Genomic DNA, 16,834 nt, shown 5'->3' with positions numbered 1-16,834 from the left:
GGAACATTGAAGCCACTACAAACCTCCTCTGGGCTTTGACCCTGAAAAGAGTGCATTAACCTGACTCAGAGGTCATCATAAATTATATATAGCACCTGACTGGTTCAATTCTTTGTATAAAGACAGCTGTCTTCTCTGTCTCATTTGTCTGTTACATTCTTAAATGTGACCTTAGGAATATTTAATGAGAACTAGATTGAGGGAAAACAATATGTCCTAGACATTTGTATAAGGATAAAGAGAAGGTGTGGTATTTATTTCAGAAGGTCAGAATGCAGTGGAGAGTGTCATTATTAGTATTCCACAGAGCAAGACAGAATGAGCAAGGGAGGAGGGGAGGAGTGGAGAGCAGAAGAAAAGGAAGTGGTGAATTTGAGATGAACAAGGGTCTTAGAACCTGCCCTTATAATAAAGAGTCCAGAAGAAAAAAATCTTTCTTTTCTATTCTCAGACTCCAGTGGGTTAACAGCATTGCTAATACTGTAGATTATACATACACAAACCCCCTTATGATTGTTACTTTGAAGGACCCAAGCAATATTTAGAGACCAGAATATCATAGCAATCTTTTGACTTTGACCACTGCAAAGCAACCAACCAACCAACCAACCGACCAGAAGACCCCTAGATAGATAGATAGAGATAGATAGATAGGTTCTTAAAAATAGTGTGATATCCCTGTCCCCATTCACTTTCATTTCATAGAAAGGAGCGACTGACATTCTGCTAAACATGTAAATTTGTTTTCATAACATTCAAAATGGCATAAAGTACAAGTAAAGAGCTCTCTATCTCTCCTTTAACAGTTGCCCAGTGGAGGTGATTTATGGAGTGTGTATATGAACTTTGATGCTAAATGTTTAGAGCCATGGGAGAAGATCATCCCCTGCTTCAGTTATAACAGTGAGTTGCCCTTCTTTGAGATGCTGGTGCCCACCACAGACACGGTGAGGTACGGATACCTGATGGAAAAGCTGCTATCTGTCAATCACTCTGTCCTCTTTACGGGCATCACTGGAGTGGGAAAGGTAAGGCGGGTGTGTTTAATGTGATGTAAGTGTGCATGAAGCAATAAAGTTTTCCAGTGTTCATCACTACAAAACTGCTTATTAGGCATATTGTGCATTTTAGTCTGTGGTGGCACGGGCATTGTTGAACAGTGTGCAGGAGAAGGCAGGTTATGTACCCGTCTACATCAACTTCTCAGCCCAAACTTCATCAGCTAGAACTCAAGAGATCATTGAGTCAAAACTGGAGAAGAAGAGAAAGAATATACTTGGTAAGGGACAGTGGATATGATTTGGGCGGGTGTGTAAACTGCCATACTGAAAATCATCATCTGTGTATTTATGTATTTCAGGTGCTCCTGCTAATAAAAAGATTGTGGTGTTTGTGGATGATCTGAACATGCCAAAACTTGACAGTTATGGCTCTCAGCCCCCTATAGAGCTGCTCAGACAGTTCCAGGACTTCCATGGCTTCTATGACAGAGAAAAGTTCTTCTGGAAAGATATACACGTAAGCAACAGACACTTACACATAAAAAATAGAATTGTGTGTCATGATTCCTTCAGAGATATTAAAACATTTGTCCTGGTTTCACATATTCATGACCGGTATTGTTTAAACGGAAATAAATAAACAAAAACTGTATTTAAAAGAGGAATTTTTATAAATTCAGTTTGATATGTATATATATATAAATTTATTGTGTGTGTGTGTGTGTGTGTGTGTGTGTGTCCACAGTAGTAGTGTTGTTTTGATATAGCACTGTATAATTAGGATTTATTATTGAGGGTCAGATGTGGGGTGTACTGAAAAAGTCATTAGTAGAATCATTAAGGTATCAGAATTGTTTTCTAGAACCAAATTTGTTACTTTCCTTAAGATTTCCAATCCTAATCTTGTGCATCTGCTGTGAGACCAGTAGTTTGTGCAGAAACCTCAGGGACTACATTTCAATTTTATCAAGCATTTTAATCATTAAACATTTTCTCACTCTCTACCTCACTATCTCTCTTTATGGGCATGTAAAATAATGTATGTTGTAACGATTATCATATAATGAGCGGCACTAATGCTTGATGTTTGAAGTAGCTGTAATGTTGCCTTACCTCGGGAATGACTTAATTATGTATTTTTCACATCAAGTAAACCCTGTGCTTGTTGAACACACACACTCATACACACATACAAACAAAGATAAAAGTGCATAATATAAACAGGGACAATTATGCGATTTGGCAAGGTTACAGAGAAATATGGTGATCTGAGATGTAAATGACCTCAATACTCATTTATCTCAAATATGAGTTATGATGAATAAAAGGCAGAAATATGATGAGAAAATAACCTGCTGAGGATTAAAAGAATGATTTGTGAGTCTCAAATGAGCTTTGCCCTTGGAGAAACTCATCTGGGTTGGTGTAGGTCTTTGGTGGCTGAATATGACTCTGCTTTGACTTTGACACAGCAACATTTCCTGAATGATTTTTCTGTCATTTGAAGAGTAATTGGTCATTAAGTTTTCCAGCTGTCATGAATGCTCTTATTCTAATTTGGGTTTTAATCAATATTACATTAATTTCTTCTGGTAAAGGATTGATGAGATTAGTGGAAGTGTCAAAAAAGTTAAATGATGTCCTTGGATTTTTTTCTTATGCGCTTATTCACCTTCTTCTCTTTCCTTCTCCTCCCTAAAGGATATGACCATAGCTGCAGCCTGTGCGCCTCCTGGTGGAGGTCGCAACCCGGTGACCCCTCGTTTTATCCGCCACTTCAGCATGCTGTGCCTCCCAACGCCCTCTGAGCAGAGCCTCAAACAGATTTTTAAGGTCAGACATATGGTAGCACTCATTTTGAATGAACATTTTATTTTTAAAGTTAACATGAAATCACAGTTGACCCATTTACTTTCCTAATGCATGTTTTCAGTCTTATTTTACTTATTTCACTGGTACATAGTATTCCAAATAAACATGTCAAAATATAATAAATGCTTTGCATCTGAAGCAGCTTTTCTTTTGTTAACATTATGATTTCCCCTCCAGCCACCTGGCTATGTAACATCCAGTAATGTCCCTCTGGATAAATTCAAGTCCTGGCCTACTTTTTTTTTCTCATTGAATATCCAGTTTCACTCGTAATTATGTCACATATATGTAAGACAGTCAAAGAGTTGCCAACGCTGTTTCATCATGTTGACTTTAAAGCTGATGCATGCTGTGCCTGATGATTCTGGAGACTTCAAAGACTGAATCAGCCCATTGGTTTAGAAAATGGCAATGATCTTGAACCGACTTAAAATGTGTTCCAAGCTGCCTTCCTAGACAGCATTTAGGGGTGTTTGAAAAGTAGGCGACATAGGCAGATGAGTTGAAAAAGAGTATTGATAAGCATATTAGTATTTCATTCAACACTGAAACTTACTGGAGTGTTGCATTACATCAGCAACAAGCTGATGTCAAAGTCTTTTGATATCTGTCTGGACTGGAGCTAAAATTCTTTCAGAAAAGTTGCATTTTTGAATTCATTGAATTTAAATGGAACAGTTCATCCAAAAATTAAAAATAGCTGAAAATTTACTCAACATCGGGCCACCAAACAAGTCCTGTCATATTATTTTCTCCAGTAAAAAAGTAATCTCATCTGAATCAGAAGAGAAAAATGTACAGATCAAGCACTGCTTGCAAGTGGAAACAAAGACAAACAGACATGTTGGTGGATTTTGATGAGAGGACAAAAGGGAATCGATTTTTTTTTTTCACTGGAGAAAATGTTATGGAGTATAGACTCATATTTTGGCTAGGGACGACCGTTGAAAGTTAAAAGCCTTAATGATAGATTTGTTTCTTACAAACACACAGCTTTCACTTAACAAGAGGTTAATTGATGTACTGGAGTCATATGAATTGCTTGTGGATTATTGTAATATCTTTATCAGATGTTTGAATTCTCTGCAGAGGATTCATTGATGAGCAAGTGATGTAATGCTAAGTTTCCGATGAAGAAACAAACTTATCTTGTTTGGCCTAATGGTGTTTCATTTTCATTTTGGGTGAGCTATTCCTTTAAAGCACAGCCACTACAACAATCGAAGTATAACTTTTGTAACCACCTTTGCAATAACTTTTAAACAATATATTCAAAACAATTCTGATTTCATTTTTAACAATACATGACAGGTTCTGTTCTGTTCCATGATGCTGCATGTCTGTCTAGCTGTTTTTGAATATATATCATGTGAATAACCCTTAAGAATCCTTTAAGCATCTGAGTAGTGTTTGGTAGACATGACCCTTCACCGGTGTAATTGGACTTCCTCATTAAGACAACCCACTGGCTAGTTGAGTTTTAAAATATGCAGTTTTCCACATCTCTAGTAGCGTTAAGTTAAGGCCAGCTCACACTGCGATTTTGGCCACGATTTGGTCGTCTGAGACAAATTTTGAAAATCCTGAAAGATTCCTATAATCCTAGGCTAAAATCTGTAGTCTTTGATCGCTGGTTTGACATGTTCACTGACAGCCGATTAATGGCTGTTGCAATCAAATTTCACCTCCGACGAAATTCTGGCAGTGTCAGAAGATTTGGCGCACAGTCCTGCAGTGTGACTACCCCTACGATGAATGTCAAATTGTCTCCGTTTTTAAAGACGAGCTATGAGCAGAATTAATGCTAGAGAATTATTCTATCAGCCATAAACTCCAGCGCTCCCGTCCTCCGCTCACGGAATTCATCTGATATGTTGCCTTTTCTATAAACACTGGTGGTGCCGCTGTTTTCATGTGTAGAGCTGCATACACTATTCTTCTTAAATACGCCTGTATTGCCACCATTCATATATTTTTCATGATAGCCAACATTTCGGTCCCGCGTGCAATGCAGTTCGCAGTCACTGGACGTGTATGGGTTGATAATGTAAAACTCTGGACAAGTTTTCTTGCGCGCACCCGTTTTTAACTCGTCTTGACTGTCATACAGTCTGACATTAATGACAACTGAGGTCCCATAGTGTGACATGATCATCATGTTCGTACGGTCTGACAAGTACAATCCTAAAGGACTTTTAAAAAACCGCACAGTGTGAGCCCGGCTATAATTGCAGAGCAGCTCATTAGGTATTGGAACGGAGCTGTCCTGGGTTCTGAAACTACAGCCTGAGAGCTGTAGCTGTCCATGGTTCTGAACTGACAGACTCAGAGAAGAAACCAACCCAAGCTCATTGGATATACATACACCAAACCCACCCCTAAACCTACAAATGCAAAAGTGATATTAAAATACATTTGCTGATGCAACTGTGCAATTTTAATATCCTTCTATAAGGATTTGCGCTGTTTTGTCAAACTGTAGTTTCACAGGATTCATAATAGAGTGCTTCACCTCATAAATACAGCGCCGTATTGTGTGAGCGACTGAACAAATCTACTGCATTAGAAAACCCGTACATATGAAGCTGTACATGTGACGCTAACATTCGAAAGTATCAGTTTTGATACTTTTTACAGCATGTTAAAACTGTTTTGAAGTCATAACATAATATTGTGCAACAAATTAGTCCATAGTGTCCATAATGACAAAAGTCATTTCATGCTTAGAAATAGTACTGTCGCAAGTTCTACATGTGCTGCGCACACTGACTATTCTTGTATCTGCATGTTTGCAGGCAATTTTGGGTGGATTCCTCATTGAGTTTCCCACAGCGGTGAAGCAGGCATCTGACAGCATTGTGGATGCTGCTGTTGAGATCTACCATCGTATGAGTGTAGACCTGCTGCCTACACCAGCCAAATCCCACTACGTTTTTAACCTTAGAGACCTCTCTAAATGTGTGCAGGGTAAGAAACACACACACACAACTGAACAAAGTCATACCTACAGAGACATATAAGGCAGGAAGACAATCGCAAAGAATTTACAAAAACTGTCATTTATATATTGTACTCAAATAATTTAAAACCTGCTCAAAATCACAATTCATCCAAAATAATACAACTTTTAACAATTTTACCCATGGTGTTTAGCATCTGTTTTTCTTAAATCCACCAAAGGCTTGTAAAGAGCTTCTTTCGTTTTGGAGCTGTTAAATGAGTAATAAAAATGCTTTCTCTTAATTTGAATAGGCACCTTGTGAGTTGTTAAAATGTTCTTTTATGGTTTAGGACTTGCCCAGGGGCTGAACTATAGACTCTCAATAGGGATACTGTCAATGTAAACTAAAACCAACCAGCACAGCCCCCATCTGATTATGTTTTTATTCGTTTTTTTTTATTAACCAAAGGTCACAGACAAGTTCATGTTACTGTTCATTGATCTGTAGACTCAGAATTGATTTTCTACTAGTAGGCATTCTTGCTAAGAAATTAAAGACATAATGAAGAATATGTATGAATTCATTCTCTGCTGCTGTATGTGTGTGTTTCTGTGCAGGTATGTTGCAGTGTGAGCCAACTACAGTGAGAGATCAAACCCAGATCTTCCGTTTGTTCTGTCACGAGTGTCAGCGTGTGTTCCACGATCGACTCATCAACAACGAGGACAAGACCTACTTCCATACCATGATCTCAGAGATGGCCAGTAAGCATCTGACCCTTGAATCCTTTTCACTGTTAATCTTCAGGAGCTTAGACCAGGCATCTTAAATGATAGTTTTCACGTGACGTCACACCCTTATAGGAACGCCCACCTGGAGGGCTTTGCTCCACTGTCCGCCAATTATTTTTACGCGGATTGCATCAAGTAGTAGTAATGTAGTAAAACGCAGATATTAAAAGGTGAAATTCAGTAAACGCCTTATTGATTATGTGTATTTTGTACAGGCAAGCAGATGAACCCAGGATATAAACAAAATGTGCAAAGTTTCACATTAAATGATTTCCCATAGAAAACCATTATAAGGAAAACACTGAACCATTAAGCGGATTGCGTTCATATTTCGGCCTCATCTGCTTGCCTATGTAAACTATGCATCATTAATATTGTGATTTCTGAATTTGATCTCTTAATATTACTGTTTTAAATATATTAAGGCACTTTAAGTGTTTTTACAACATTTTGTCGCGCTGTTTAATGATTGAAATATTGCTGCGGGTGCTTAATATGGATTGCAAATGGCCAAACTTGCATTTTGTTCACATACCTTTGTTTCATTCTTCTGAGAAGTGATCTAAATATTTGCGGCTGTGAAACAGATGGAAAATTGAGAGGCTTGTGCTGCAGTTCTTTGGCTGTTTTGCCCTCCAAGTCGTCAAGCCGTTCATGTGACTGAAAGCTATGAATAGATACAATAATTTAATATTATAATACATTATATTTTGAAATGTATTTATTGATCAAAAAAGTCAGTAAGCAGATTTAATATTATTATTTTATGAAATTAAAATTTTTAGATAGAGGAAAGTGGGTCAGATTAAAGCAATATTATAATTCTTGTTTTGCAGTGTGACTTATCAGAGTGATCTATTTATTTTTGTTTTGCCCCCAATCTGTCATCCTTTTGCTACAGTAAACATTAATGTCCTGAACTGCTTGTCCAACAGGTAAATATTTCAGCATAAACATAGAGCCGATGTACTTTGTGAATCAGCCCATCATTTTTGGAGATTTCATCAAGGTAAAAGTATTTTGGGGATTGTCGTGATCTTTTTGTATCTGACAGTCTGTCACTGTTTTGTATTTTCTTTCTGTGTGTTTACATTTAGCTGTTTAATACAGTAGTATAGTTACACATATAAAGATAGTTCGCTATAACAGTCACTTGTCTTTTTGATTATGGCCCTTTTTGATGTAATGGCAGTGCTTAATATTTTTTTTATTAAATTATTGAATTAACACTGTTCAGGTTGGAGCAGACAAGGCTGACCGTGTCTATGAGGATCTAACAGACATGGAGAAAATTCGCCAGGTACTACAGGACTACCTGGATGACTATAACACGACCTTTGCCAAGGAAACTAAGCTTGTGTTCTTCCAAGATGCCATTGAGCACGTGTCTAGGTAAGCAAGCAGCTTGCCTTTTCATCTGGTGATCACATTCAGGCTGGGCATCTGGATCGGTTTACTAATCGGTTTTGTTCATTCACCCAATTGACCTTCTTGTCTTACCATTCATCTCTTCCCCTGTCAACAGAATCGCCCGCATGATACGCCAAGAACGTGGAAATGCCCTGTTAGTTGGTGTGGGCGGCACAGGAAAGCAATCTTTAACACGTTTAGCTGCTCACATGTGTGGTTACCGCTGCTTTCAGATTGAATTGAGCCGTGGTTATAATTATGACAGCTTCCACGAAGACCTGCGTAAACTTTACAAAATGGCAGGTGTGGAAGGCCAGGACATGGTGTTTCTCTTTACAGATACCCAGGTACAGCCAAAAAGAAATTTGCTGATAAATTTGTTATTTTCATTTTAATGTTAGTTAAAGTTTTAGTAATTTTGTTGTGTGTTTAAGTTTGTAAAATGTAATGTTTGCCCTAGCATAACCCAAAACCACACCTCTCCGAAACTCCTTGTAACCAATTCACAAGTTATGATTTATTGATTTGTGGATATGAATCTGGATGCAGAGAGGTTTTCTCTGAGCTGTAGAGTGGATGGTAGGTCATCTCTGTTATGACTCCGGGCCCTCTGCCAGTGCTGTAATACTGTCTCATGAAAGCAAGAGACTTCTACTGCTTTGTGATTCAGCATACAGGCTCTGCAGCAGTAATGACCCCCTAAATAATTTCATGAACAGTTCCTAACGGGACAGACACAAGCTGGTGCTATAGACAAGAGATATATGTGATTTTGAGGTAGTGCTGGGCGGTATACCGGTTCATACCGAATACCGGTGTTTATTTTTCTTATGATATGAATTTTTAAAATACCGCAATACCGGTATTATTTAAATAACGTTCGGAACGCGACACTGTTTGAGAGGGGTCTCTTTTCACTATTGCATTGTGGCAAGAACACAGCTGTATGTGTTACCTATAGTCTTTGGTGTTACTAAGCGTGAAAGTTCTGAAGCTGTAGAACGTGATGACACAGAAGAACTCATCCACAATATCCACCGCCCGCTGCCATCAGCTCCCGCGTCTCACACACACGAGCGCGACTTTAGCACTATATTTAGCAATTTTTAGACCCTTTTAGCGGCTTTTTTTCCATAGAATATACAAACTGACAAACCTAGCAACATTTTTGGATAAACCTTAGCTATGGTTCAGTTGGAAGATATCGCCAGTGCTGCCCCGCGAGCGTGAGGTCTGACTCTCCCGGTGCAGTGTCGTGTCTCTCTGCGTCTGTTCTGTGCAGCGAGCGGCAGAGAAGCACCGCATTCAGCTGGCCGTACTGCCGCATACTCGTTAGTAAATGAGTACAAAACAGCGTTTCCAAGCACTTGCCGCTAACTGACTGTTTGGAATTATTAATATGAGCATAATTATGCACTTTTTTTGTTTGTTTGTTTATTTTTTATTTCGTTATTCAGACGCAGGCAGTGCGCTGCATAGCCGCTCTTTAGTGTAATGTTAGATGCATGTTGATTTTATCAGACGATGTCGCAATTATAAATGAGAGTGACTCCTGGTTAACGTATTAATGGGTCGTGTTTAGTCACTATTTAGTGTGGAATTTTTCTACAATATTCGCTCATCATGACAGTAAAATAGGGCATTCTAAGTCAATCTACTGCAGTTTTTCCTCCCTCAATCAGTAGAAAATGTGGTTAACACCCGGTCATGCATGAAAAAAAAATATACCGCAATATACCGTGAAACCGGTATAATTTTGAAAAATACCGTGATATAAATTTTTGGTCATACCGCCCAGCACTATTTAGATGTTTGTGTTTGTGTGCCCATCTGTAAGGTTAATTTCAATGTTTGATTGAATAGGCTGTTTGAAATGTCATTTATTATTGTGTTTAATGGACTGAAGGGAGTAAATACTCTTCAGTGTTTTTGATAGATAGTCACTCACTGTTGAAACATTGTTTTTCAAACTTGCCCTTAGAGGGTGTTTGACCTTTTGGTTTAAATTCTATACCTGGAGTACCATCCCATGGGTGTGTGTGTGGGTGTAATGTTCGGATTAGTTTTCATCTGGATTTAACATATGAAAGGAACAGTTTACACAAAAAGGAAAAGTAATTTTTATCAAGCACTGCTTGATGATCATACTGTATGGAAAATAGGTTACAATATTAGATTTTCACTACAGAATTATCATGGTCAAAATAATTCACAATAACAGTATGATCATGAATTTTATAAAGAAATGTTTAAAAATAAATTAATTATGCTATGAATCAAAATCATTTTAAAATTTGTTTATTTAGTATTTTTCCTTCTTTTGGCCAGTGAATCACACTTAAAATATGAATGTAGGAATGCAGAGAGAGTCCACAAACATAACTGTACAAAAGTGTATGTAACAGAGGCCAGTTAAACCTCACTTCCCTGATCTCAAGAGGTGCTCTAGCATCTGATGCAAGAGGCTGCTGTCATTAGCACCCTTGTTGGTGTGCCTGCCTCCTATGCCTCCCATGCCGGTTCAAATCCTGCTCTGAGATAGAATGACGAGTAGAATCGGATGGGTTACAGTGCACTGGTGCCGTGACCCGGACAGGAATGAGGTTTAGGCTGATGATTACGGGTAGGGGTCGACCGATATGTGTTTTTCAGGGCCGATGCCGATACCGATTATTACAGACCAAGTGGACCGATAACCGATATTTTTAACCAATATATTATGTCTGATGTAAAAATGAAAATTAATGTCAAAATTAAGAATAACAAGGGCTCTGACAAAAACTGCCTTCCCTGGTGTTGATTGCACTTCTTACTCTTGTCTTCCTCCATGCATCCATCTACAATAAGGGTAATATAAAGAGAGAGTTAAAAGTGGGGCCACTGCATGCTTCATGATTAAGCCTATGAATACTGTACTACAGCTAAACAGCTTGGGGAAAAGTAAGTATTTGGCTTCAATAATTTACATGTTAGAAATGTATGTGTAATAGCATAACCTCTCATAATTATAATATAATAAGTGTAAATAATTTAATTGTCTTCATAGCTCCATTGTAGAAGTTGTGAAGAAGACTGTAACTATTTTAATTAAACTATAACACTAATAGCCTGTTATAGGCACACTTGGTTCAATAGCCTATTGAAATGTCACAATTTATGTCATCCTAATCTTGGCCTGTGTGACAGTATCTTAATCTTGGCCTATGTGACAGTAATTTCGATTAGTTTTCATTTACAGTGCAGTGCAAATGAAGCCATAAAACATTAATTTCAGTTATCTTTTAATCAAATGAGAGTTAAACTAAATTTTTTGGCAAACAAATGGGTTTACCATTACAATTAAAACATGGAAGAAATAGCGTATTGTGTGATTATTCTTTTAAACAAAAGTTGTTGTTGTTGTAGTAGCAGTAGATAAACCGAACTTTTATTTTGACGGGTTGCCATGAGGACCTCTTAAGTTTCTGTATAGCCTATGTATGTGATATGACGATCGTTTTACTCAAATGAAACGGTCAAATGCTCATGAAGCAACTCTCAGAGCAGTTCTGGGGATGTTGTTCATGTATTTATGTCCTCATTTAGTGAGAAGGCAGATGCTGAAAACACCGCGAGCGTCGCACACTTCAGTGTGTGTGTGTGTGTGTGTGTGTGTATAATCAAAACCGCGCGTCTGTGCCATTCACATATACAGAGACACGCAGAACATGCAGAATTCATATTTAAATAAGTCTTTTTGCAGCTTAGTATTTACAGATACTAGTCCATAGCGCGAGTCGATATAACTGACCTACTTTTGATTAATTCATCCAAACTTTGACGAACTCCGTGCGCAGTAAATTCCCTTTATATGACTGGCTTCCGCGATTCTGTCTGCGTTTTCCCATCGCGGAAACCATAAATAGATAATATTGAGGTGTTTTGCAACTTCAGTGTAGTGGATTGTGATTTATTGCAACTTGAGCAACATCTGCTGCTGCCTTTGAGAGACAACTGATGCGTGATCACTGAAACTGTAGCAAGGGCTATCAGTGTGAGAGTGCCTTCCACATTGATTGGTCTGAATCGTGACTCCCAACAAATCAGATGCGCGGTGGGCGGAGACTGCTCTAGGCCACAGAGTGGTGAGTCCTGACAGGCTGCATAAGAGCCAAATACCGCGTTTCAAAATTAAATAATTTTATCGGCACATCGGTTTTGAAAATGACCGATACCGATAATCATAAAAATGCTTAATATCGGCGCCGATAATCGGCCAGGCCGATAATCGGTCGACCCCTAATTACGGGGCAACTTTTTGGCCAATGTTTGCATGGCGAAAATGTTCAAAAAGTTGCCCTGTGTATCATCAGCCTTAGGCTGGAGAGTGTAACGGAGGCCAGTTAGTAAGAGCTTTATGGGTAAACCTCACTCCCCTGATCTAAAGAGGTGTGCTACTGTAGGTACTGACGCAGGTGACAACCAGCATTAAGGTGCAATACCACCACCTTTCAACCAGTCATAGTATTAACATGATATTAATAACATGCACCAGTGTTGGTGGAATGATCCATCACATGTTTGACCATGTGATTTGTTTTTCTCATCTGTTTTAGATTGTGGTGGAAGAGTTCCTGGAGGATATTAATAACATGCTGAACTCGGGTGAAGTACCAAACCTCTTTGAGAAGGATGAACTGAAACAGGTGCTGGCTGCCATTAGCCCCAAGGCTAAAGAGGCCGGCATCTCTGAGGGAAATAGGGATGAGGTACATGATACAACTAAGAACCATCCAATCTTGCAACCTGGTCATAACCAAGACATCTAACCAAGTGCAGAATGTCACTATATATTCTCAGCTGCTCTGCAATTCTGTTTAGATGTTTTATCTCTGTTTGTCTTCAGGTCTTCCAGTTCTTTATCTCTCGTGTGCGTGAGAAGCTGCACATAGTGTTGTGTATGAGCCCTGTGGGTGACTCCTTCCGCTCACGCTGCCGCATGTTCCCATCGCTGGTTAACTGCTGCACCATTGACTGGTTTGTACAGGTCAGAATCCACATCCTCTCTTTTAAGACTCTCTCTTTTTCAAACCAAAATCACTGAGCACACAGTGAATTCATTAAACACGTTTCCACTAAACTGCTGCACATGCAAACCCCGCAACCAAACTTAACCATGCAGTGTTTCACTATGCACATTTAAATTAAGTCATTGTTATTCTTTTTAGCGCCGCACACATTTCCTCTCTGTAAAATCATTTTCATACAGAGGAAATGTGTGCAATAAAAAGAATAACAATGACTTAATTTAAATATGCACAGGCACATGCAAAGGCAAAGGTTTATTACAGGTGTGCCTTATTCACAAAAATCAATTGTGATGGGCAATTGTGTCATGCACATAGTGTTCGGCAGTAATTTTTGGGCTTGTTTGCTTAACTTGTTTAGTAAATTGGTTGCTAAAACAACAGACAGTGAATGCTAACTATACTGTCAGTGGCACAATTAATTCTTAGTGAGTTCCCCTTAAAGTAGCATGTAAGAAAGTAGAAATTCAATGAAACCTGAAGGCATCCTGAAATACCCACAGACACCTGAAGTGTTGTATACTGTACATACACTACTGTTTAAAAGTTAGGGGATTTTAGAGTCTTCAATGCTCTTAATGATCATCAGGATATTTATTTGATCAAAAATACAGTAAAAGCAGTAATATTGTGAAATATTATTAAAATCCAAAATGCGAAGTTAAAATAAAATCTTTTTTAGTATTTTAGTATATTTTAAATTGTAATTTATTCCTTTCAGGGCAAAGCTGAATTTTTAGCATCATTACCCCAGTCTTCAGAGTCACATGATCTTTCAGAAATCATTTTAATATGCTTATTTGATGCGCTTGAACATTTCTTAAATTTCAAAAGAGCAGCATCTACTGTACAAACAATTAAAAAAATCTTCATATATCTCTTACACTATTTCTATTACACAGCTATGAAATGAGAGCAAACCAAATAATTGTGTGTTGCAGGGAAATATTTTAAAAATGTGAAAAAATGTGTCTTCAAGTGACCTGACTAGTTTTGGTCTACATCAGGAATATGAGCACATTTATTCTCCATGGCCAATCTGTCCAATAATGGCATGGGACATTGATAAGGAAAATTGCTACCCCAGTCCCTAATATGCATATTAAAGAGTCACTTGTGCAAGACAGGCAGCAGTATACCAAGATGATAAGGAGCAACTCTCATTTTTGCTCATGTATATACTTTAAAAAGGCTACTTATGCATTCCGCCCTACTCACCCCTACGAGTCCATTGCTTCATTTCTCTGTTTTCACAGTAATCATGGTTGGGAACAGGGCTCTTGTCAGTAGCTGATTTGCTCATGTCTAAAGGCATATCAATGTGATTTTTGACTGGTGTTGGTTTAGGCCCTGAGAGCGAGAAATGGAGAGGGAGATGGAAAATAAGTAAATGAAACAGCCAAAGAATGTTTTAAGTAAAATTATGCACACTGCTATCTCAAGCTAAATTAATAAAAGCTATTATACAACAGTTCTGTTCCTTGAATCTGACTGAGCGACATTCCAAGAGTGCTGATATAGAGTAAATCCGTATTAATTTTTCTGCTAGAATATTGAAAAGAAACTCCAGAAATGTAAATGGTCACTTTCTGTTCATCATGCCATTTAAAATGAAAGTGGTATTATGTAAAAAATGTGTTGGGGTGATCAAAATTCACAGATGCAAATAAAATGTAATTTAACATAATAATAATAATAATCAATACATATTTTTCAACAAATTTATCAGCAATTGTTGCATTTAAAATAAATATGAAAAAATATATATATTAAAGAACTTTGGTGTAGACACAATTTTAAGTTCAATTTTCACATTTTTTGTAATAAAATTTCAAATTTATTTCGCAACACATTGTATTCAACCTGAAATTTTAAAGTAGAAAGAATGAAATTGTATTTTCTTGTCAAATTTACTCCAATAATCTTTGTTGTATATACAACCTTTTTTATACAGTAGAGTGGCTATATGGACATGCAAAATATATATACCTCTTATAAATGTTTATAAAAATACACCACAGTCACATAAAATAACATTTTTATATATAGAATACATTTATAATTCAATATAATTAATTTTAGAACACTTAATATCAGATTTGTTGTGCTTTTCATCAGATATTGTGGACACAAATGGTACTTACTACTTTTTTATAGAATGACTCAGAGACGGTGATGGAAACTTATTCTAATAAAGAGAGGGGGCTTCAGGTCTCACACACATACAGACACTGTGCGTCTATCATTCAATCTCTCTTCACCGCCATTCTTTTGTTTCATTCTCTTATCTAATGAGACGTATGTTCACTGACCTCTGTGAGCTGTTTGGTTGAAAGGGGTGTTCTGCTAATTACTATAAAGTGTGTTTGTGTGTGGTTTGTTTGCATGTAGAGTGTTGATTTTATTTGTTGTGTTGTCCATTGTAGTGTCGTGTTTCTGGGTGTGATGAATGGCTCTGTGCTGGCCAACTGCAGCTGCTCATTAATGTTAAGCAGCAAGCCCGTATGTCTGTTCACTCTGCTTTTATTTGCTTATTTGTTTCCATCAGTGTGTGTTTGTTTACTTGTATACACACACACACACAAACGCACTCGCCCCACATATTTCAAGGTGACCACTATGGTTCTTGCGGAATGAAATGAAAGAACAGTCTATTATAATGTCTTCAGTGCAATCTGCATGCTATTGTTGTACGTGTGGAAGCCAATACATTGCATAAATAAGTCAGAAAAAGGAAATGAACATTTAAAGGAATAGTGTACCCAAAAATGACACATGATGTGAATTTGTAAAAGATCTTTTCAAATACAATTCAGTAAACAACTTCTATGTGCTGCTCACTCTGTGATGCTTTCACAAATTTGTTACGTTGCAGTCAGGGAAATTTTCTTTCTTTCTTTCCATGTTTATTTTTCAGTGGCCCCGTGAAGCACTGCTTTCTGTGTCCCAGACCTTCTTCCAGAACGTGGAGTTTGGCAGTGAGGAGATGAAGCAGTGTTTTTCAGAGATGTGTGTGGAGATCCATGTTAGCGTGACTGACATGGCGGAACGTTTTTACTCCGAACTGCGCAGACACTATTACACAACGCCCACCTCTTATTTAGAGCTCATTAACCTGTACCTGAGCATGCTGGGAGAAAAGAGACAGCAGCTGCAGGCGGTGAGGAGACTGGGCTATGAGTGATGCATAGATGCATAAATTATTGATGCGGTTACATGATTACTTAAGATTGTGGACTCTTAATGACTATCTTCCAAGAAGTTAAAAAAAGAAGTTGCTACCTTTTTAAATTTTAAAGTAAGCAATGTGTCAACTGGAAGATATATTAGAGTAAAGGATCCATCAGAGCTCGATAAACATAGAAATGTGTGACTTGTATGTGAAATATAATGTGTGTTTGTCTGCACAGGCTCGAGATCGTGTGAAAAATGGTCTTACTAAACTGCTGGAGACAAATGAACTAGTTGATAAGATGAAACAAGACCTCTCTGCTCTGGAGCCTGTGCTTAAACAAAAATCAATCGATGTCAATGCTCTCATGGAGAAACTTGCTGTGGATCAAGAGAATGCTGACCAGGTATGTGTATTGCTAATAATTCAACCATTCCCCATCTGTTTTCACAGGAACTCCTAATTTTATAATTCAATTTTTTTCTCCTAAGGTCCACTTGTAATGCGATGTCTACTGTATGTTGGAAGTCCCAAAACACATTCAAATGTTTTGATTTTTCATGATATGAACTCAATAATG

General features: G+C 37.8%; 1 protein-coding gene across 2 annotated transcripts in view; it reads left to right on the top strand.

Annotated features, from left to right (window-relative positions):
- The window catches only part of dnah6 (dynein, axonemal, heavy chain 6), a 91,941-nt gene that overhangs the window by 35,223 nt on the left and 39,884 nt on the right, over positions 1–16,834 (top strand). For both annotated transcript variants that reach the window (XM_058775961.1, XM_058775950.1), the window contains exons 40-52: positions 807–1,028; positions 1,132–1,279; positions 1,361–1,518; positions 2,703–2,834; positions 5,669–5,840; positions 6,433–6,579; positions 7,542–7,615; positions 7,844–7,998; positions 8,132–8,363; positions 12,612–12,764; positions 12,902–13,042; positions 16,000–16,242; positions 16,493–16,660. In XM_058775961.1, coding sequence (XP_058631944.1) covers positions 807–1,028; positions 1,132–1,279; positions 1,361–1,518; positions 2,703–2,834; positions 5,669–5,840; positions 6,433–6,579; positions 7,542–7,615; positions 7,844–7,998; positions 8,132–8,363; positions 12,612–12,764; positions 12,902–13,042; positions 16,000–16,242; positions 16,493–16,660 — 2,145 coding nt within the window. The remainder of the gene's footprint in view (positions 1–806; positions 1,029–1,131; positions 1,280–1,360; positions 1,519–2,702; positions 2,835–5,668; positions 5,841–6,432; positions 6,580–7,541; positions 7,616–7,843; positions 7,999–8,131; positions 8,364–12,611; positions 12,765–12,901; positions 13,043–15,999; positions 16,243–16,492; positions 16,661–16,834) is intronic.

The sequence above is a fragment of the Onychostoma macrolepis genome, chromosome 01 (genome assembly GCF_012432095.1).
Source record: "Onychostoma macrolepis isolate SWU-2019 chromosome 01, ASM1243209v1, whole genome shotgun sequence".
NCBI lineage: Eukaryota > Metazoa > Chordata > Actinopteri > Cypriniformes > Cyprinidae > Onychostoma > Onychostoma macrolepis.
Note: the sequence above shows the minus strand (reverse complement) of the source record. Positions and strands in the feature narration are given on the sequence as shown.